Source organism: Ranitomeya imitator, chromosome 4 (genome assembly GCF_032444005.1).
Source record: "Ranitomeya imitator isolate aRanImi1 chromosome 4, aRanImi1.pri, whole genome shotgun sequence".
Lineage (NCBI taxonomy): Eukaryota > Metazoa > Chordata > Amphibia > Anura > Dendrobatidae > Ranitomeya > Ranitomeya imitator.
The window spans coordinates 343,587,327-343,611,594 of NC_091285.1; the positions used below are offsets into that span (position 1 = coordinate 343,587,327).

At 40.5% G+C, this 24,268-nt stretch overlaps 1 protein-coding gene across 1 annotated transcript in view; it reads right to left on the reverse strand.

Moving 5' to 3' along the window:
• Window positions 1-24,268, reverse strand: part of TBC1D22A (TBC1 domain family member 22A) — an 859,623-nt gene that overhangs the window by 611,482 nt on the left and 223,873 nt on the right. The window contains exons 6-8 of the mRNA XM_069764980.1: window positions 23,076-23,204; window positions 21,183-21,245; window positions 9,062-9,176 (exon numbers count right to left, since the gene is read on the reverse strand). Of these exons, the coding sequence (XP_069621081.1) occupies window positions 9,062-9,176; window positions 21,183-21,245; window positions 23,076-23,204 (307 nt within the window). The remainder of the gene's footprint in view (window positions 1-9,061; window positions 9,177-21,182; window positions 21,246-23,075; window positions 23,205-24,268) is intronic.

The following is a 24,268-nucleotide window of genomic DNA, read 5'->3' on the forward strand; positions in this document are numbered from 1 at the left end:
GCTCCCTAGAATTCTAGTTTGTAAACTTTTGCAAACAAAAATTACATAAATTCAAGCTTAGTAAAAAGAAAAACCAAATCCTAAAATTAAATCCTTTTATCTTGCTCACTTACTTCTTCTCTCTGCGGCACCTTGGATTTTGTACCTGGAACTTTGACTTCAACATTACTTGAAAACTACTTAGGACACTAAAATCTAAAGTCTAGTTTTTACAAATGTGAAAGGTTCGATAAATCTATCATTCCAATCCCATGAAGCACCTGGATTTATAGTCTTCCACCAATATTAGTTTCTTCGATACCAGTCAAGATGGGTAGGCCCTGACACGTGATGGCAACGACGCACTGTCTATACTCTTTACAGTAAAGCTTTTGTGTACGTACATAGAAGGTGCTACCAAAAGGCTTTCTCCATAAGTTCCAATCATGTCATTTCATGAACAAACTGGTGCACTCAAGAAACATTTCATTAAATGCTTCTTTATGTACCTCAAATCATATCTATGATGGAAAGCAATTACCATAATTAACCTTTTCAACCCGAAGCCTGTTTTCACTTTTCGGACCAGGCCAATTTTTCCAATTGTGACTACTGTCCCTTTAGGAGGTCATAACTCTAGGACGCGTCAATTCCACTAATTCTGAGACTCTTTTCTCATGGCATATTGTGCTTTATGATAGTGGTAAAAGTTATTTGATAGGAGTTGTGTTTATTTGTGAAAAATTTAGAAATTTTGCGAAAATTGTGAAAATGTGCAAATTTTTAATTTTTTGGCCCTTAAATCAGAGAGTTAAATCCCACAAAATAGTCAATAAATAACATTTCCCACATGTCTACTTTACATAAGCACGATTTTTTTAACTTTTTTCTTTTTTCTAGGAAGTTAGAGCAATTTCTTATTTTTACAACAAAATTTACTAAACCATTTTTTTAGGGACCAAATTACATTTGAATTGACTTTGAGGGGTCAAAAAATACCTAAAAGTGACAATTTTAAAAACCACACCCCTTAAGGTGCTCAAAACCACATTTAAGAAGTTTATTGGCCCTTCAGGTACTTCACAGGAATTAACCCCTTCATGACCATGGGATTTTTCATTTTTCCGTGTTCGTTTTTCACTCCCCTCCTTCCCAGAGCCATAACTTTTTTTTTTTCCCCAAAAAACCAGCCTTCACACAGAAGCCATAAAGTAAAAAACTATGTATAATCTTTATTAAGTTCAATACATATAAAATCAGAATTAGGCGGGTAACAAACCCAGAGCACAGAACAGACGGTGGGCAACCCAGAGCGGAAAAATATCGTAAATCACATCCCAAATGTAAACAATATGATGTAACAAAGTGACAATGTGCAGTTGATCACATACATACATACACATAATATAAGTATATAAAGGCAAGTAGTAACCTATATATTTACCAGATGGAGCGCTCCTGGGGACCCACCACACCCGACGCGCATTTCGCACCGAAATGCTTCGTCCGGGGGTGGTTAGGTGCCGACCAACAATCATATTTAAACCCCTGGTACCCAATAGAAATAGTGCTGACATCATAGTATAACATAAAACAGCCGTGGGCGCATGCGCAGTATGAATGAAATGACGCGTTAACACAGATGGCAACATAATGACCGGAAATACCGTGACTTGTACTGGCGGCAGCATGTTCCTAATGACGGACGCAGAAGCAGGGCCGAAAACCGGAAGTGGTAATGTAGCGACGTAACATCCGGCCCGACGCTAACATTGTTGACAGCCACCCCTGGCAACCAACAGACGGCGCCTACCATGACGCTCGTCTAGGGGGTGTGACAGGCACACTCCATGCAAAACCATTGGAGATGACTACAAACGCCGTAACCATTCCGACGTGGATCACCTGTGACCATGGGTACAAAGTACATTGTCATGGAGCGTGCATGAATGGAAAAAATCACCAACATCAATCAAACACACCTGCATGGTAGCCATAAAGGCGCTAGACGATAGATAGTTAAACATAGAGCGCAATAAGAACACCGCTATTTAAATAACAAGCGAGGCAGAATAAACGCACATAAACACCTCTAATACGATCCTACTAGAAAATCCAAGAAAAATATATATAAAAAAACGAAAACATAGCATACATAACATAAAACAGCTGATAACAGCTGCAAATTTATTTTAAGAGCAGAGAAGAAGAAAATATGCGGCACTCACCCCAGGATAACTGTGAAGATTGTGGTCTTTATTGGAGAAAAATGCAAGTTACATCCATCAGGACATCAGGTATATACGAGGGTGCGGTATAGGAGCTCGGACGACGGCCGTTTCGCACACACAGGTGCTTCGACGGGTCCGGACCCGTCGAAGCACCTGTGTGTGCGAAACGGCCGTCGTCCGAGCTCCTATACCGCACCCTCGTATATACCTGATGTCCTGATGGATGTAACTTGCATTTTTCTCCAATAAAGACCACAATCTTCACAGTTATCCTGGGGTGAGTGCCGCATATTTTCTTCTTCTCTGCTGTTGATGGATTTCTTGTTGGATATTTATGCAGAGCACCGGTTCCCATACTGATTGTGGCGCCTGTATACACAGCTGTCTGCTAATAGTCCTGACTGCTTGGAGACGTTCTACTCTAGTGCCGTTCTACTCTCTGTATTTTCAAATTTATTTTTAGGCCTCTGGGAACGTAATATCTTTCAGACGGACCCCCACCCTTTGAGTCAAGGTGTCGTGTCATGGTGGAGGTATATTGATGACATTCTGATGGTGTGGCAAGGGACTAAGCGGGATTTGGAGCAGTTTATCAGTATACTGAATTCAAATGTCAAAAATATTAAACTAACATTTAAATATGACACTCAACAAATAGATTTTCTGGACATTTCCATCAAGGTCGGGGTTGATGGAACTATCTGTACTGATTTGTTCCGTAAAACTACCTCCGTTAATTCCCTCCTTCATTCCTCCTCACAGCATCCACGCCATCTGATCAGAAACATCCCCACAGGACAATTCCTGCGTGCCAGGAGGATTTGTTCCCAAGAAGATCTATTTGAACATCAAGCTCAAGATCTATGGACACGCTTTAGGGATCGAGGCTATGGCAAAAAGACTATCTGTCGGTCATACCAGAGGGCCTATCATAGCCAAAGGAGTGCTTTATTACGGAAACAAATAGCTGTGAAGGATCAAGATCAGGTACGGTGCATCCTGGATTTTAACTCTAGGAGCGAAGACGTTAGGAAGGCAATTACTAAACACTGGCCGGTACTCTTGATGGATAGGTCTATCGCTAACTGCGTTGGTTCTTATCCATCGATTACCTACCGACGTTCGCCTAATCTTAGAGATCAATTGGTACACAGCTATCATAGGGGACCGAACCCTCAGTATATTTTTGGAACCAAGGGCCCTGCATGGGGTTGTTCCAATTGTGGTAAATGTGTAGCTTGCCGTAACATCATTACAGCCCTGGATTTTAAGAACTCTAAAGGGGATAGGACGTATCGTATCACACATACCATTACCTGTACCACGAAGGCAGTCATATATCATGCCACGTGCCCATGTGGCCTGATATACATTGGTATGACTACGCGTGAACTCCGTAGGAGGGTACGGGAACACGTGTTGGATATTGAGAGGGCGGAGATGGAGACTGACCCCCTCAAATTAAAATCTATCCCACGTCACTTCAAAGCTCTTCATGGATGTGATCCAACATTGTTACAGGTTAAGGACATTGATCAAGTCTTTATTGGCCCTAGGGGTGGCAATTGGAAAAAATTGCTGGCACAGAAGGAGGCCCGGTGGATTTTTAGGCTGGGCACCCTTGCACCCCTGGGTCAAAATGAGTATAACAGTTTTTCCTCTTTCTTACCGTAATAAGGCTGGTAGGTTCCCCTATATAGGCCCCTTTGGTTATTGATATTTTGTTCTGCTCTGGTCAATTATAGGTACAGTAGGGTTGATATGGTATAATGTGGTTTCTATGTATCTAAGTGCGGTTTTTATTTTATTTTTTGTTTTTATGGGTGTCTTGTTTTTATCTTGTCTTATTTTGTTCGATTTTTAATTATTGTCATATTTGTCCTTGGTCCTATAGGTGGTGTGGACTTCTGGAAGCTCAGTGGATGTGGATATTCGTTTATTATCTGTATCTGGCGTGTTCTTATCAATTATGCTATTTCGGCCTTATGTGCACTTGATCTTGCACTTCATGCACTTGGATGCCTTGCGTCCTTACATCATGTTTTACACATTAACTGTTATTGTTAATGCATATTTATATTGTTTCCTTGTATTTTGTTATGTATTAGTCACATTTTATGTTATGTTTATTAATCAGATGTTTTTCCTCAATAGGAATCACGTTTTTCACTGCGCACTTTTGTCACTCTGCACTTTTTTTATTATTTTTTATTCTTTTCATTCATTTATTTTTATTGTTTTTTTGCCTTATTCTCAGCCCATAGTCAATGGTCTTTCTAGATATATGTGGGCTCGGTTTGCCGATCTAGCATTTTTGCCATTTTTTGTTCCATAACACAGTACTGTACGGCTGTTATCAGCTGTTTTATGTTATGTATGCTATGTTTTCGTTTTTTTATATATATTTTTCTTGGATTTTCTAGTAGGATCGTATTAGAGGTGTTTATGTGCGTTTATTCTGCCTCGCTTGTTATTTAAATAGCGGTGTTCTTATTGCGCTCTATGTTTAACTATCTATCGTCTAGCGCCTTTATGGCTACCATGCAGGTGTGTTTGATTGATGTTGGTGATTTTTTCCATTCATGCACGCTCCATGACAATGTACTTTGTACCCATGGTCACAGGTGATCCACGTCGGAATGGTTACGGCGTTTGTAGTCATCTCCAATGGTTTTGCATGGAGTGTGCCTGTCACGCCCCCTAGACGAGCGTCATGGTAGGCGCCGTCTGTTGGTTGACAGGTGTGGCTGTCAACAATGTTAGCGTCGGGCCGGATGTTACGTCGCTACATTACCACTTCCGGTTTTCGGCCCTGCTTCTGCGTCCGTCATTAGGAACATGCTGCCGCCAGTACAAGTCACGGTATTTCCGGTCATTATGTTACCATCTGTGTTAGCGCGTCATTTCATTCATACTGCGCATGCGCCCACGGCTGTTTTATGTTATACTATGATGTCAGCACCATTTCTATTGGGTACCAGGGGTTTAAATATGATTGTTGGTCGGCACCTAACCACCCCCGGACGAAGCATTTCGGTGCGAAACGCGCGTCGGGTGTGGTGGGTCCCCAGGAGCGCTCCATCTGGTAAATATATAGGTTACTACTTGCCTTTATATACTTATATTATGTGTATGTATGTATGTGATCAACTGCACATTTTCACTTTGTTACGTCATATTGTTTACATTTGGGATGTGATTTACGATATTTTTCCGCTCTGGGTTGCCCACCGCCTGTTCTGTGCTCTGGGTTTGTTACCCGCCTAATTCTGATTTTATATGTATTGAACTTAATAAAGATTATATATAGTTTTTTACTTTATGGCTTCTGTGTGAAGGCTGGTTTTTTGGTGAATTATATGTTTCCTTCATGGCTATACATTAGGGATATTTATAGGTGTTTTTGAACGACATCATTGGTTTTAGAATGTCGTGTACTAGAAAACGGGAAAAAAATTCCAAGTGCGGTGAAAGTGCAATCCCACACTTGTTTTTTGTTTGGCTTTTTTGCTAGGTTCACTAAATGCTAAAACTGACTTGACATTATGATTCTCCAGGTCAGTACGAGTTCATAGACACCTAACATGACTAGGTTATTTTTTAACTAAGTGGTGAAAAAAAATTCCAAACTTTGCTAAAAAAAAAAAAAAAAAAAAAAAATGGCGCCATTTTCCGATACTCGTAGCGTCTCCATTTTTCGTGATCTGGGGTCGGTTGAGGGCTTATTTTTTGCGTGCCGAGATGACGTTTTTAATGATAGCATTTCGGTGCAGATACTTTCTTTTGTTCGCCCGTTATTGCATTTTAATGTTGCGGCGACCAAAAAAACGTAATTCTGGTGTTTCGAATTTTTTTCCCGCTACACTGTTTAGCAATCAGGTTAATGCTTTTTTTTAATTGATAGATCGGGCAATTCTGAGCGCGGCGATACCAAATATGTGTAGATTTGATATTTTTTTTATTGATTTATTTTGATTGGGGCGAAAGGGGGGTGATTTAAACTTTTATATTTTTTTTTATTTTTTTTTAACATTTTTTTCAACTTTTTTTTTTTTTTACTTTTGCCATGCTTCAATAGCCTCCATGGGAGGCTAGAAGCAGGCACAACGCGATCGGCTCTGCTACATAGCAGCGATCTGCTGATCGCTGCTATGTAGCAGAAATGGAGGTGTGCTGTGAGCGCCGACCACAGGGTGGCGCTCACAGCCACCGGTCATCAGTAACCATAGAGGTCTCTAGGACCTCTATGGTTACCATCCAGACGCATCGCCGACCCCCGATCATGTGACGGGGGTCGGCGATGACGTCATTTCCGGCCGCCCAGCCGGAAGCAGTAGTTAAATGCCGCTGTCTGCGTTTGACAGCGGCATTTAACTAGTTAATAGGTGCGGGCAGATCGCGATTCTGCCCGCGCCTATTACGGGCACATGTCAGCTGTTCAAAACAGCTGACATGTTCCGGCTTTGGTGCGGGCTCACCGCGGAGCCCTGCATCAAAGCAGGGGATCTGACCTTGGACGTACTATCCCGTCCAAGGTCAGAAAGGGGTTAGTGGAATGTGGAAAGAAAAAATAAACATTAACTTTTTTTCACAATTTTTCTTTAGACCTATTTTTTTTTTTTTTTAACTGTCACAAGGGTAGCAGGAAAAAATGGACCCCAAGATTTGTTGTGTAATTTCTTCTGCCAATACCCTATATATAGGGGAAAACCACTGGGTGCACAGCAGGGCTTGGAAGTAAAGGAACACCATTTGACTTTTTGAATGTAAAATTTTCTGGCAAAATTAGCGGATGCCATGTCATGTTTGGAAAGCCCCTGATGTTTAGGCACAAGTGACACCATTTTGGAAATTAGACCCCTCAGGGAACTTATCGAGATGTGTGGTGAGCACCTTGAACCCCCAGGTGCTTCACAGAAGTTTATAACGCTGAGCCAAGAAAGTATAAAAGAAAAATCACATTTTTCCCACAAAATGTTTTGTAGCCCCAAATTTTGCATTTTCACAAGTGTAAGGCTATGTGCACTCGTTCAGGATTTTTCGCCTTTTTTCGCTATAAAAACGTGATAAAAATGTTTAAAAACGCATACATATGCATCCTATCATTTATAATGCATTTGGCAATTTTTGTACATATGCTGCATTTTTTTCCGCAAAAAAAACGCATTGCGGTAAAAAACGCAGCACGTTCATTAATTTTGCCGATTTTTTGCGGATTTCACACTATATTATTGCATTGGGAACCTCCGGAAAACACAGAAAATCTACAAAAAAAACGTGCAAAAAAACTGCGAAAAAAACGCATGCGGATTTCTTGCAGAAAATGTCCGGTTTTGTTCAGGAAATTTCTGCAAAAAATCCTGACATGTGCACATAGCTTAACAGGAAAAACCGGACATCAAAATGTGTTGTAGAATTTCACTTGAGTACACATATCTCATATGTGGTCGAAAACTACTTCTGAAGTACGATGCAAAGCTCAGCAGGGAAGCAGCACCATATTGGAGCTCAGATTTAGCTGGACGGGTTTGAGGGTGCCATGTCACATTGGCAGGGACCCTGAGGTGCTAGACCATTGGAACCCCCCTATAAGTGACCCCATTTTACAAACTACACCTCTCAATGAGTTCATCTAGGGGTGCAGTGTTCATATCGACACCACATTTGTGTCACAGAATTTTATACCATTGAGCAGTGAAGAAAAAATAATTATATTTGTACCACCAAGATTTCGTGTTGGCCCCAGATTTTACATTTTCGCACTGGGATAAAAAAATGGCACCAAAGTATTTAAAACCCATAAAACTAGGAACCACAAGCTTAAGAAAGGAGAGAGTGTCTCGTTTTGCGATGGGGTATGTGGTCACCCATAATTATGGCAGAGCTCAAAATTATATGAGCTGAAAGGACCATCTGCACTATGGTGATAATACGTTTGTGCTATAGAATGTCTTGTCATCGCCTGCTATGATGGACATGACTTGACAAATATAAAGGAGCATTTAAAAATATTTCGTACGTGCACCAGTTTGTGCATAACATGGCACTATCTATACTCATAAGTACTGAGGTCACATACTGGGTGATGAAATAAACAGATATGAGAATAATGTTGCACTTAGCCAGTTAAATAGTTTATTATAAAATGTTATTTCCAAAATTATTAAATCTATGTTTGGTGTAATAGGCTAATGAGGCTTGATTAATATACAATTCCCCATCTGAAATATAGTTATATAGGTTAGTAAAGTGCACAATTCAGAACAACCAGCACCACACAAAACCACTACACCTTTCTGCAGAGCTCAGGAACTCCAGGCGGCTAAGCGGCACTCCAGATAACCGGTGCAACACCACTGACTGTGAAGTCTTCAGAAAATCCAGGTGCAGAGATAGATGGGCGGCACTCTGTATTGGGTAAAAACTATTTTATTTAAAGCTATGACATGGGTTCGGGGGAAGTGGGTCACCAGGTTCACAATGGCCATTTCACATACTGCCTAAACTTCCCGTTGAAGCGTAAGCTGTATGCGAAATAGCTGTCGTCCACATGGTGACCGGCTTCTCCCACATCCATGTCATAACTTTGCTTGAATAAAGAGTGTTTTTACCCAATACGGAGTGCCGCCCATTCATCTCTATACCTGGATGTTAAATAGGTTCATCAGGTTCAACTTCTCCATTATAAATTATTTATCACAAAATTATCTACTGTTATAGTACCTGCCATCCCCATCTCTTGTGGTCGGCATCCCACAGACTGACTGCTTTAACTGTAAAGAACCCTTTCCTATTTAGCTGCATAGAAAGTAGAACTTGTACAAATGCAGTATGTTCTTGTAGTAACTTACCAACATAGTCCCCAATAAATACTACAAAGAAGGGGGTGACAAGGTCATTTATCCCTTGAACGTATCCACTGGCTGGATGCCGAATCGCCCATATAAATAAAATCCTTTCAAAGATCTGCAAAATAAAAAGATCAACTTAGATTCCCCAGATTTAGACAACTATGGCTATAATGAGACGCCATTAATACAAAACTCAAATTTATCACTAAAAAAAAATGTTGTTGAAAATTTTGTTAAATTGCTAAAAAAAAAACATAAAAGAAAAACCACAGACAACAGCCTTCAAATTAGCTATTGTCCAAGGTTTTCTTTTAGGGTATTCTTTCATTCGATGGCGGACATAGACGGAAGAGGGCTTCTGTGCAAGACCTGCTTGCTGATTCGAAGGTGAAAGTGATCCCCATTACCACCCCTGCTTCCATATTCATTTTTGAGACACAGAGAAATATAGTAGATCTGCAAAATATAAAACAGCATTTTTATCAAAACGGCAGCAAACAGACCAGTAATTGACTGCTTGCTGCAATCAGGGTCTATGCCTTACGCGTAATATTTGGGGAAGCTGGTGTTGAGTGCTCATTTACCTTGAAAAATGTCCCCACACGGCGCAGGAGGTGGGAATGTAACAGTTTTCTTGTAAGCATATGCTGTACATAGCAAATAGAATAAAAGTGGAACTGATCAATGAATTCAAGCCCCCACAGTGCAGACTCCCACTATGTTCTACATAAACTGACAGTGCAGTTCAGCTGCAGCCTAGACAACACTCAAGATTAATCATTTAACTTATTTTTTCCACTTGAAGAACTACAATAGGCTTCTAAAATGATTTCTCACCTTCAAATGTAATATTGAGCTAAATATGCTAAGTCACAACAATTTCAAAATAAACTGCATATCCCTATGCATTATTCATAAAACTATATTTATGTTTTTATGTCTAGTTTTCCGTGGTGTGTGAAAACGAGATAACACTTTCCCTCTGTATTACATATTGGAAAGTGTCCTCTGACTTGCTGGGGTATTTCATATTTGAAAGATACTGTAATGAACCACTCATACTGATTTGCATTAGTTTTCTATCTGAAATGGCAGGTCAGTACAACACTGGAACCACAGGAAAAATGCAAACAAGTGACAATAACATTAAAAAAAGAAAAAAGAAAAATTAATTCCAACACATTCTGGTGGAGTTATCATACTGTCTCATCCAGTCTAGTTTATAAACAACATAAACTAAGACTAGGCAGCCTAAAACGTGCCAAAAGTGCCAATATTTCACTACAAACCACCTATTGGATGGCTTAGTTTAAGAGGTTGTCCTCTACTAGGACAACCCCTTCCTGAACTAAATGTTTGGTCCCAATAAAATAATAAAAAACCTATACCCCTGTGCCGGCGCCATTCCCATGGTATCGGCACTCACTCTCCCTGGGGCTCTTGTGCGGTGCTGTGACACGTGACCCCAGTGCGCATTCAGTGCCGTTGTCACTATCCTCACCTACAACATATTGAGCATGAACAAGTCAGATCACCAGAGTTGACTGGGCGCCAGGCTCACGTGTCACAACACAGCACGAGAGTCCCGAGTAGAGCGAGCGTTGACATCGCGGGCATGACGCAAGCACGGGAGGAGAGTATAAGCTTTTTAATGTTATTTGGGGCCAAACATTTAGATCAATAAGGGGTTTTCCTAGTAGTGGACAACACGTTTAACATAATATTTTGCAAAAAAATTGGTATATTTTGAACAATACCTTTTTTTGTTGGGTGCCTCATAAAAAGTGTTTTAATTACATAATTGTCATGCAGGCCAGTTTTTTGGCACAAATTCAAACATAATTCTAGCACAAATCACCATCAATATCTTTGTTTGAGATCATTTTTTAAACCTTTGGTGCCATGGCAAATTTTCATTTTTTTGCGCTTTAGTTTTTCCCTCCATTTCTTCCCACAGTCATAAATTCTATATTTTTCCATTCACCTAACCTTAGGTGGGCGTTTTGTGGAAGAAATTATAGTTTTGAATGGCAATGTTTATTTTATCAAATAATATACAGTAAAACATTCCAAATGCAGTTAAATTGTAGAAGGGAAAAAAAAAACATCCTAAATCCTGACATTGTTTTATGGGTTCTGTTTGTATGGTGCTAATTGTGCAGTAAAAAAAAAACTACCTGACAACATTATTCTTCAGGTCAGTATGATTATGACAATACCAAATTTGTATAGTTTTTATTATAATATTCAAGTGGGAAAATACAAAAAATCTGAAATTTGTAAAAAATAAAATAAAGAAATATTTTTCAATTTTTCCGTTGCTTAATGAGCGGACATTTTGATGATGCCATTTTGAGCCACATATATATTTTTTTTTTTTGCAGCACATTAGGCAGCTGAAAAACAGCAATTCTGGTATTCCAATATTTTTTTGTGCTTTATGGAGTTTACCATGTAAGATAAATCATTTTATATTTTGTTAGATCCGAATTTTCTACAATCATACGGAAAATTATTTTGTTTTTAAATTATTTTTATTAGAGAGAAAAAGCATGGAGATTGCATATCTAAGGTTTTTTTTTATATCTATATATATTTATGACAGTGCTGTGAGATGAGAGCAGTAGTGTATTAGTGGCACACAGCGCTCTGCATTAATTACTAGTACTGCACATTATTCGTCAATAATGGGCTAGATGAAGAGCTGTGCTTGTATTGACAAATAGCTTTGTTCTCCTACTGCACAGTAATTGCTGGCATTTATATCTGTGTAACCTGGTTAGAAATTAGCTTTAACCTATCACACTGAAAAAGCAGATTCTGACATTCTCTGGGGCCATTTCCTTTTTTTTTGCCTGCATGATGCTTCTTGTTTAGATTTAGATTAGGTAACGTGAAGAAGAGGAAAAAATAAACACCGCTAGTAAAGAATCTCTGATAACGCCCGCTTGGTTACAGTGAAAATTAGCATAGAAAGTTTACAAGCCTACAATAGAGGTGAGAAATAACAGGAAAAATGTTTAAGGCTATGGTCACACGGTGCCTTTTTGGGGTGTTTTTCCTGCACGGAATTGGCCCCAAAAAACGCTAGGGAATCTTTATGCCAGCAAAGTCAATGAGAATCTTGAAGTTCTGTAAAGCTAAACTAACGGTTACTGCCACTGATACAGCGACAGATAGCTAGCTAGCTGCTAGTGGTCATAACCAAGGATACCTAAGGTCCTGCAATACCGACACATGAGAAGAGAGACATAGCGAATCAGAAGTTGGAGGTATTGGCTATTATTATTATTATTACTACTAATACTACTATTATTATTATTACTACTACTACACATACTACATATTGGAATAGGGTTTGGAGATGGGACTACCCCTTTAACAAAAGGTAGCTCATTAGATGACAATACATTGATTGCTAATATCTCTGCAACAGAGAGGTGAAAATAAAAAGAAACAAAAACATTTTATTCCATTCTGCAGAACAATTACATTGTGTGCCTAGTCCAACATGTGGTGAAAGGTCCTCTTTAAGAGGATTAGTTACTTTTAGTACTAGTTAGATGACTAGTATTTTCTTCACATACACATGCCCAATACATTTTTTTGCATTATGATATAGTTACCTACATATGTGTAAAGGTACCGTCACACTCAGCGACGCTGCAGCGATATAGACAACGAGCCGATCGCTGGAGCGTCGCTGTTTAGGTCGCTGTAGAGACTCACTTCTCGCTCTCGCTGGTTGTTAGCTCCATGTAAAACATTGCAGGCATCATTGCTTTTGATGTCAAACATGACGATACACGCCGACCTGACGACCAAATAAAGTTCTGGACTTCTAGCTCCGACCAGCGATGGCACAGCGGGATCCAGATCGCTGCTGCGTGTCAAACACAATGAGATCGCTATCCAGGACGCTGCAACGTCACGGATTCTTGTCGTTCTCATTGCAAAGTTGCTGAGTGTGACGGCACCTTAACAGCCTGGGATCCTACTGAGGTGCCCAAACAATTGTGTAGGTTATTTTGAATATTCAAGCATGATTGAGGACACCAAAGTGTCTTAACTGTATGAATAAATCATTGTAGTTGATTGTAGTTGATAGTAAAAGGTCAACTTTCTAGGAACACAAACAGCAAAACCTAGATAGTTCTCACATCTGAATTCCAGAAAGAGGATTCTACAATAACTAGATGGTGGCCTGATTCTAACGCATCGGGTATTCTAGAATATGTATGTAGTTGATTTATGAAGTTTTCAGAATAATGCAATTTATACACAGGATTCGGCCGGCCGGGTGCGACCAATTAGCGAAGCGTAGTTCAAATTCCTCGCAAATTCGCGGCCGGATTGCGCCTGTCGCTGATTGGTCACGCCCGACCGCGAACAATCAGTGAAGCCAGGGCCTGCTCCATGTTTTTGAGGGCCCCAGACAAAAGAGTCTCAGTGGGCCCCCCTCTTTAACACATACCACGATTCACGATGCACAGATACAGCAGAGAAATATACCACAGCCAAGTAGCATACAGCCCACATAGTATATAACATAGCCCTCGTAGTATATAGCACAGCCACGTAGTATATTGCCCAGCCATGAAGTATATAGCACAGCCCCCGAAGCATATAGCACAGATATATAGTATATTGCCCAGCCATGTAATATATACCACAGTCACGTAGTATATGGCAGAGATGTAGTATCTAAAACAGCCCACATAGTATCTAACACAGCCCACGTAGTATCTAACACAGCCCACGTAGTATATAGCAATGTGGGCACCATATCCCTGTTAAAAAAAAAATAATTAAAATCAAAAAGTTATATACTCACCTTCCGTCGGCCCCCGGATCAAGCTCAGGCGTTTACTGATTACTGATTGCTCCTCGCGACGCTCCGATCCAAAGAATGCATTGCGGTCTCTCGAGATGATGACGTAGCGGTCTCGCGAGACCGCTACGTCATCACCTCGCAAGACCGCAATGCATGGACCGGAGCGTCGCGAGGAGCAGCGGGTAAGGCGACGGAAGGTGAGAATATAATGATTTTTCATTTTCTTATTTTTAACTTTAGATATTTTTACTATTGATGCTGCATAGGCAGCATCAATAGTAAAAAGTTGGTCACACAGGGTTAATACCAGCGTTAATGGACTGTGTTACACCGTGGCATAACGCGGTGTAACGCAGACATTAACCCTGTATGAGCGCTGACTGGAGGGGGCACTGACAGAGTACAGTAAGTGTAGGAAGAGGCAAATTTGCGGCCGAAATTTGCCCAACGCGGAATTTCCGTGACAGACAAACAGACGGAAGTGCCCCTTAGACGATATATATATATATATATAGATCTTTTTAGAGAAGGAAACACACAATGTACTCTAATCTTAATTTGTCTGATGTTTTGTAAAACAGTTTAGATTAGAAACAAGGTCCAAAAAGGTGTACCATCTGCGTACAAAGAAAGAAGTTAGAGGTTTATATTTCTAAATGCAGAGCTTGAAATATGACTGGCGCCATTCCAAAAGGATTTACTTTGTCTACTATTAATGAATCTTTAATGCCTAAAACCTAATCACTTCTCTCCATAGGTATCTCATCATTATTTTATGGCCACACTTGGCACTCAGAGCATTATGTACATTAAGGTTAAGAAACATTTACAGTGTACACATGTCAGCAGGTAAATATAATTAATGACCATGTGATTAGTTACTTTCACGGTTTGCAGCAAGGATTTCTTCCCTTCTCTATAGCACTGCTCACTTGCTATATGCCTCATAGCCCTGAACAGATAAGAAATGTAGTACAGGAGACGATGGCAGACTTTAGGAAGAAAGTGAGACTACAGAAAGGAGGAACAAGTGTAGAGTTCAGAGGACAGCAAACATAAGAGAAATGTGATGTTTCAAATGCATTCATTGTGACTGTGATTGATATAAAGAGTGAAAGATAGCATTGAACAAAGGAGCTTTAACATAAAATATCTTTTTTACACTCAGGGCAACCCAAAGGTCATCCCAATAGTCAGCAAGCTCCACTGAGTTGGACAAAGCAGTGAAGTTTAACACAGAACAGAGAGGAAAATCCATTTCACTTCTAAAGCTTGTGTTACATAAAAAGTGCCGCACTACTAACTGATAAAAAAGGAACAGGGTAGACAAAGGCAAAGACAAATTGGCATGTCTGGGAAAAGGTTAGGTACATTTAATAAGAATGTGATTTCCCATTAAGCCAGTCTGTGGTACATGAATTCAGCAAGATTTACAGAACATCAGGCAATGCAGACGTAATTACATTTGAATGGTCACAAGGTTTCAGGCTCTGGAACAATAAGTGTAACATATCAGTCTTGCTGAAAAATACCGGACGGATCCTCTTCAGTCTTTTTATGGAATTTTAACATTTTTTACCTGGAACAGGTTTTGAAAAAAAAAATAAAATAAAAAATATGCTAAATTGTAAGTACCGTATATACTCGAGTATAAGCTGAGATTTTCAGCCCAAATTTTTGGGCTGAAAGTGCCCCTCTCGGCTTATACTCGAGTCATGGTCGGCGGCAGGGTCGGCGGGTGAGGGGGAGAGACGACTGTCGCATACTCACCTGCTCCTGGTGCTGTCCCTGTCTGTCCCATGGTCTTCGGGTGCCCCAGCTCTTCCTTGGTTCAGTGGTCACGTGGTACCGCTCATTAAAGTAATGAATATGGACTCCACTCCCATAGGGGTGGAGCCACATATTAATTCCTGTAATGAGCGGTGCCAGTGACCGCTGACAGAGGAAGAAGCTGCAGTGCCCGGAGACCATCTGTCCGGGAGAAGGAGCCAGGGATTTGCCGGAGCAGGTGAGTATTTCATGTTTACCTGTCCGCGTTCCACACACCGGGCGTCGCTCCATCTTCCCGTCCTCTTGCTGTGACTGTTCAGGTCAGAGGGCGCAATGACGTATTAGTGTGCGCGCCGCCCTCTGCCTGAACAGTCACTGCGGAGTGATGGGACGCTGAGGAGCAGCAGGCAGCGACGAGAGGTGAGTATGTCATTTTTTTTTTCATTATTGCAGCAGCAGCATTATATGTGGCCCAGCTTTATATGGAGCATCTATGGGGCAATAATGAACGGTATGGAGCATTATATGTGGCACACTTTTATACGTAGCATCTATGGGGCAATAATGAACAGTATGGAACATTATATGTGGCACAGCTTTATATGGAGCATCTATGGGGCAATAATGAACGGTATGGAGCATTATATGTGGCACACTTTTATACGTAGCATCTATGGGGCAATAATGAACAGTATGGAGCATTATATGTGGCACAGCTTTATATGGAGCATCTATGGGGCAATAATGAACGGTATGGAGCATTATATGTGGCACAGCTTTATATGGAGCATCTATGGGGCAATAATGAACGGTATAAAGCATTATATGTGGCACAGCTTTATATGGAGCATCTATGGGGCAATAATGAACGGTATGGAGCATTATATGTGGCACTGCTTTATATGGAGCATCTATGGGGCAATAATGAACGGTATGGAGCATTATGTGGGGCATCTATGGGGACATAATGAACTGTATGGAGCATTATATGGGGCACAGTTTTATATGGAGCATCTATGGGGCCAGAATGAACTGCATGGAGCATTATATGGGGCATCTATGGGGCCATAATGAACTGTATGGAGCATTATATGGGGCATCTATGGGGCCATAATGAACTGCATGGAGCATTATATGGGGCATCTATGAGCCATAATGAACTGCATGGAGCATTATATGGGGCATCTATGGGGCCATAAAGAACTGCATGGAGCATTATATGGGGCCATAATGAACTGCATGGAGCATTATATGGGGCATCTATGGGGCCATAAAGACCTGCGTGGAGCATTATATGGGGCATCTCTGGGGCCATAATGAACTGCATGGAGCATTATATGGGGCATCTATGGGGCCATAAAGAGCTGCGTGGAGCATTATATGGAGCATCTTATGGGGCCATAAAGAACTGTATGGAGCATTATATGGGGCATATTTTAATATGGAGCATCTTATGGGGCCATAACGAACTGTATGGAGCATTATATGGGGCTCCTGATTCAATATGGATATTCAAAAACACTTAACCTACTGATGTCTCAATTAATTTTACTTTTATTGGTATCTATTTTTATTTTCGGCATTTACCGGTAGCTGCTGCATTTTCCACCCTAGGCTTATACTCGAGTCAATAAGTTTTCCCAGTTTTTTGTTGCAAAATTAAGGGGGTCGGCTTATACTCGAGTATATATGGTAATAAGAAATCCCTAGGAGCCATTTTTCATAGGACAAGTGAGGGGTGGCCGGTGGCTTAGGGCCATTAACCTGTATATGGAATGGTGACATCGTATGGCTCCCTGTCATTTACTCCATAAAGGATTGTTAAGGATATCAGGGAGAGCCGCCGAGGAGCGGGGGCGCCATATTGCGTCCAAGAGGGTGCCAACCTCCGCTGGCAGGTAGGGATTAAACTAGAGATATGTTATAGCTGTCCCACTTTTCCTAGAGTCACAGATTATTTTGGTATTGTGTACTAGACAGAGTTTGTGTGGTGGCGGTTTTGTTTAGAATTCCTTGGTTGGTTATATACTGTATTAATATTGCATGGTTTCTTGTACGGTATGTGTTTTGTTGGGGTATAATCCGGAAACCCTACTTAGTGTCATAATTAGGGAATTCTAGGGATAGGAGGGAGAGCCGCCGATGAGCGGGGGCACCATATTGCGTTCAAGAGGGTGTCAACCTCCACTAATAGGTAGAGGTAAGCTAGGGGTGAAAAGGGTGAAGTAGGCATATCCATAACCCAACCTACCTATGATCTGGTCTAGCATGGTGGGTCAACAGTGACCTGGTGTTACATTATTGTTTTTATATTTGGTTTGGTTTTTTGAATAAACTTTAGAGATTTTTATGGTATTCGTTTTTTTGTGAGCCTTGTTTTATACTAATCCAGTCAATATTTTAAATACACTTTCTTTAAGATAACGTTTTGGACGGTGTCTAGTGATTGTGTGCATCCCAGAAATTGGGCACTTATTACCTATCCCGTGAAAAGATTCTAAATGTTTTTTTTGTCGATAAATCCAATTAACACATCCTAATAAAGCAGTTATGTACATAACCAGAAATGTACACACGTTTTAAGTTTGGTATGGGTACATGAAAATGTAGTAAATGGTTTATATTTTCAAGCTATTACAAATTACAGTAAATTATAAACCAGGTCTGTATCTGAAAAAAAGGTACTGATATTCTAGACCGATCAGTATAACAAATTTCCTCCCCAGCATTTTGTATTTTAGTAAATTATATTTCAGAAAAGGATAGAAATAAGATGACTCATGTGTCTCCTCGAAAACAGCAAATTATAACAATATTAATAGCAAAAATAATAGATTGTATCATGAAGAATTTATCCCAGACTATTATGTATGGAAAGAAGCCCATCATTTCTCCACCAGAAGAAATACTGGATAATAAAATACTTGCACATTTCAATAAAAAGATTGGTTAGGCTTTTGATCAAGCATGACAAAAGCTGATGTATCTGTCAATCATAAGGGAAAACAAATAAAATGTATCTTACTATGCAGTGATACGTTCTGAATAAGTGCTCTCTTGTGTGAAGTGTGACTTCGGATAATTATTTGCTTTGTGCATCTATTAACTCTAGAAGATTTCTATCACACCGGACAACCAAGAGATGTAAAATATGAATTATCCAACCAGATGTGTCTCGGAATTCAAGACTACACACCAAAATTACTGAAAAGACACTAAAATGAGCTGCAGGCATGGAATGAATGGCTAAGTGTAACTTTCTATATGGAGCTGCAGATTACGAACAACAGTGGAGTATCCTGTCGCATTTCCGATACAAATGTACCGGTAATTGTTTGTACTGTAGGCTATGGGTCATTTTGTTTAGATTTCCCATCATATCCTATGGATTTTTATCACATGGGATTCTTTTCATCAGTGGGCACACTAAAGCAAGCCATGCATATCAGATATATAGGCCCACCCCGAAGACGATATAAAGTGTGTAAGGGCTGATACTCATCTGCGAGGAAAACTAACAAGTACAATCGGATTGCACTCTGACCAATTTTAATCTATTGAGCCCCTGCTCATCTGCGATTTTTTTCTCAGATGAAATCGGACTGAGAAAAAAAAATCACAGCATGCTGCGATTGACTACATACAGCTCTGGCAAAAATTAAAAGACCACAGCAAAATGTTCAGTTTGCCTGATTTTTCTCTTTATAGGTACATTTTTGAGTAAAAATGGAAATTGTTAATTTATCCTATAAACTCCTGACGACATGTCACTGAAATTCCAAGCAATAAATGTGTATTTTTTTTCTGAAAAGGAGAAATGGTCAAATAAAAAAAAAAAAAAAAAAGAAGTGCTTTCAGACCTCAAATAATGCAAAGAAAACAAGTTCATAATCATTTAGAAACAACAATACTAATGTTATAACTCAGGAAGTGTTCAGAAATCAATATTTTGTGGAATAACCATGATTTTTAATCACAGCTTTCATGCGTCTTGGCATGCTTTCCACCAGTCTCTCACACTGTTTCTGGCACAAAAATGTAAGCAGTTCTTCTTTGTTTGATGGCTTGTGACTATCCATCATCCTCTTGATTACATTCCAGAGGTTTTTATTTGGGTTCAGGTCTGGAGATTGGGCTGCCCGTGACAGGGTTTTGATGTGGTGGTGGCCTCTTAATATTTGCCAGAGCTGTACATCGAACGAGACTTGCCAGTGCAAGTCAATGGGTGCAAGAAAAAAAATCGTATTGCACTCGGACCATGCGCATGCCGTCTGATTTTTACACTTATGTCCTTGAAAACTCGACATTTCATATGCCAAGTACAGTAAAATCACAGTGTGACCTGACAGAATAGGATAGAATAGATATATCCACACAGAACTGATAGATATAAAGATGTCAGTGACACGTATACTGTATTTTTCGGACTATAAGATGCACCTTTTTCCTCCAAAATTTTGGAGAAAGGTGAGGGGTGTGCGTCTTATAGTTCTGATGTACCTTAGTCCAGCTGTAGCTGTGGATGAGGAGGAGCGGTAGAGGAACTAGTCACAGGAGGCAGTTGTTAAAGAAAATGAATATGCACTGCTCCCCGTGCCCATAGTCACTCCCACCTCTATGTACTAAAGCTGGGGCTGAGAGGTGGGCGGGAATAAGGGAGTGGAGAGCAGTGAATATTCATCTTCTTTAATAGATGACACACTGACTGTTAGCCGCCGGCTTCCTGCAGCGGCTGGGCGATCACGTGCCCGCCATTAAAGAAAATGAATATTCACCGTTCCACACTGCGTACGGAGCAGTGAATATTCCAGCAGCTGACCTCGGCATCTGGGAGCACATGGCAGTGACGTCATGCGTTGTTTCATGCTTAAATCAGCTGCCGGCACCAACACAGGACACCACGCTACAACGGATCGCAGGGAAGCCAAGCAGGATCTTTTATTTTATTCTGTGTGCAGCGTGAAGGGTGCCATGTATAGCAGGATGTGAGCCATTGCCATGTGTACCAGGAAGGGGGAGCCATGTATACCAGGAAAGGGGAGCCATGTATACCAGGATGGGTGCCATATATACCAGGATGAAGGTTGTATTCCAGGTTGGGGGGCCATATATTCTAGATTCTATATACCTGGATGGGAACATATTTATCAGGATGTGAGGGGCATATATACCTGGATGGGGGAGAAAAAGATGCTGTGCCCGTGTAATGTAGGCGAATGGCGTCACATTGAAACCTGCAGAGTATCTCACCAAAACAAGTCACAAAAAGTAGGAGATATTTAGTGACTTTATTGTCTCAGTGACTTGTGAGTCACAACTCCATTTTACTGCATTACACTGCTATATAGCAGCGACAAAAAAGCGATCTCTGACCACAAAAACGGTGTCTGTAGCTAACTTTGTGGTCCTCACCCGATACTCTGGGCAGCACAAAGGACCAAGCATGACGCAGAGGGCAAGTAACTAAATGATGCCAGGCCCTGAGCGGAGGGTACATGCAAGGTGACCAGAACTTACCTCAGTTACGACCGGCTGAAGAATCAATGTCTCTGGACTCATCCTAGGAATATCTATCCGAATCTGCAAGCACAGAACACAGCAGGTTTTGGAAACAGCTTTGGCATTTAACCACATAGGTTTCCATTTTCACAAGCACTTTCTCTTTAACAATTCCGTTTTATTACTAAACCCTCAACTGCCTTTTGCATTAACAATTCATTTAGACAACAAGACATGTCCATGCTTTCCATTTCTATTGCGGTAATACATTTGCATATTTACAAGTCCTCTGTTGACTCCTGTATAACAGATGAGAAAGAGTTGAAGGGCACTTGGAGTCCTCTGAATAAGATGCTTAAATGGAAACAGTAAGCCCTGCTTATGGCTACAACAGCTGTGGGACAGTAGCATGGAATCGTAGCATTCATGAGCTGCAATTAACCAATTAGTATACAAGATATCATGAATAAATGGGGGAGGGGGTCATTACATAAAAAGGTAAAAGGTCGGCTTTATCCTATCATATATAAAAGTTACAACAAATCAATGCCAGACTAATGGTTTAACCTGCCAAATCAAGGTCCCCTTTGAATTGAATAGGCAAAATAGGCACCAAAATTCTGCAATGAAAACCGACAAACTACAAATATAAAAGCCATAAAAAAAGCAAAAAAAAGCAACAAAAGTACATTTGGATTAAGTTAAATTGGAACTTATCAACTGTGCTGGTATTGTAAAATGTGACAAAATCTGTGCATAAGATAGCCACCAGCTTACAAATATGAATGCGGCATAGTGACCTTCCGCAGGCCGAGCATACAGCTAATTCAGGGAAGGCGGCAGGGATGCAAGGTGCCGTTTTGTTCAACAAAATACTAAACAGAATCGGTCACTAGATTTATTGCAATCTAATCTGAGTGCAGCATAATGTAAGGGCGGAAACCAGTTTTCCAGCGATGTGTCACTTACTGGGCTGCTTAGGGTGGTTATGATAAAAAACACTGTATAGAGCAGGAGATTACCAGTAGAGGACAAGTAGTGCTGTTGCCATTTAGTCCTCCATATTCATAAGCTATGAATAACCTCACCCCCACGACTGATTGGCAGCTTTCTGCCTATGCACAGTAAACCTAAGAAGCGGCCAATCAGTGGTGTCGGCAAGGCTATACTGAGCTCAGGATTCCAAGAACTTTCAGATCTGCAGAAAATAAAGTTTTTAATCAAAATTGCAGCAACAAGCAAAATGATACATAGCTGGAATCACGGTCTCTGGCCCTACAAGCTGCACTCTGATGGGGGGAAAGGGTAGCAAAAATCTGGTGACATTCTTTTCAAATGCATTTAGGTCTTTCGGTCAGTTAGTTTTGACTTAAAAACTTTAATAAATGTCATGCTCCATGTTTAACATCAGTTTACATCAGGATCATGTGACTTCTGGGAATGCTAGAAAAGGGAGCCGGGGTTTATAAACCGGTATCTCCCATCTCAAAGGTCCCATCACAATATGTAGTACGTGTAATAATAATATTGCAAAAACCTTCAATTAGAAATGTAGTATAGTTCTTCTGATTCGCTATATCGCTTACCCAATGTGCAGGGCATTGCAATAGGTTATGTATCCACAGTCACAACCTCTAAGAGCTAACTGTCATTATATTAGTGGACGTAACCATGGATACCTAAGCTACTGCAATGCCCGGAACATGGAGTAAGCGACCTAGTGAATCAGAAGAACTATACATTTCTAATTGGAGCGATTTGCTAATATTTTTACACCCACTAAATACTGGGATAGGATCTTGGAGGTTTGAATACCCCTTTAACAATACAACTGATTTGTATCGTCAAATATTTGCTTTGATTTCATTACTTCTGCATAAGAGGTATTCTCAGGTACTATGAAATATTTACCTGTCTGTATGTGCTTTGATTTGCTTCATCGTTCCTGGAGTTGTAGTACTGTTCTATAAAGGCATAATACTCCTTCTGCTTTCTTTTCAGTGTGCCATCCCTTCTTTCCACATTTGCTGGGAGATAGCCCTGATATATAAAGAAACACAAGAGAATGTGAACGTTTAGGAATAAATAATAATTCCCCCTGACACAAACAGTGAAGCGGTCACCAATAGAAAGCGGATACAATTGTATTTCAGATGTTTGTGCCAATAAATGCAAAACCAACAGATCCAGTACCGCTCCGATTGTGACAAATGTCAGAGTACAGGACCGCTGTCCATGGTAGACTTCGAGGAAAACACAGTGTTTATACACAAGACAAGAAGCGGAGATGTCTTCTCTGACCTTTAGCAGGATGGCTGCAATAAGAAAGTTTAAAACGCCATAAAAATAAACTGTTGTAAAGCACACAACCATCCCCATCATACATCTTCTAGAAGTAGCACTAGCCTGATCCAAACCCCGCAACCAGGACCGGCTTTATCCCTTACTAGTTACAGCTGCCATGTTTCCCATACATTATAGCACAATTCCATCACTCATAAGGAGAGATGCTCATTTGGTGGACTTACTTACCGTAATTGTACAACTCTTGATGGGAAGTTCCATTGGCCATAAATCACGCGCTAATACATCAAAACAAAAGGGGATAGCAAAAGTGGTGGGTTGCCCTCTTCCAACAGGTGGTGGCATCTCATTAGTATGTGCCAACACGCTTATTTATAGGAGTTTGGCAGCCAGAATCACCCCCTGACCCATCAGTCAAATTATTCTCTTAAAGGGAACCTGTCAGCAGGATTGTGCACAGTAACCTACAGGCAGAGTCAGGTCGGCGCTGTTATACTGATTACAATGATACCTTGGTCGATGAAGTCCATCTTGTGGTTGTTGTGTAATCTTTATTTTCAGTTTTGAGTTAGATATGCTCGTGTTCCGGGGTGGTGGGGGGTCCTCATGGCTTCTGACAGGTTGCTGATCCCTCAGTGACCTGCACCCTAGTTTACATAAAGAATATGATATATATCTTGAAAAAAAAAAACTTTCTGTAGGCAAACATTGGTGGTGACACTTGTGCTACAGCATGATCGCATAGCTGCTGCTACTACACGGGCGGCGCAATCTTGCTAGAGAAAAAAAAAATTCTCCAA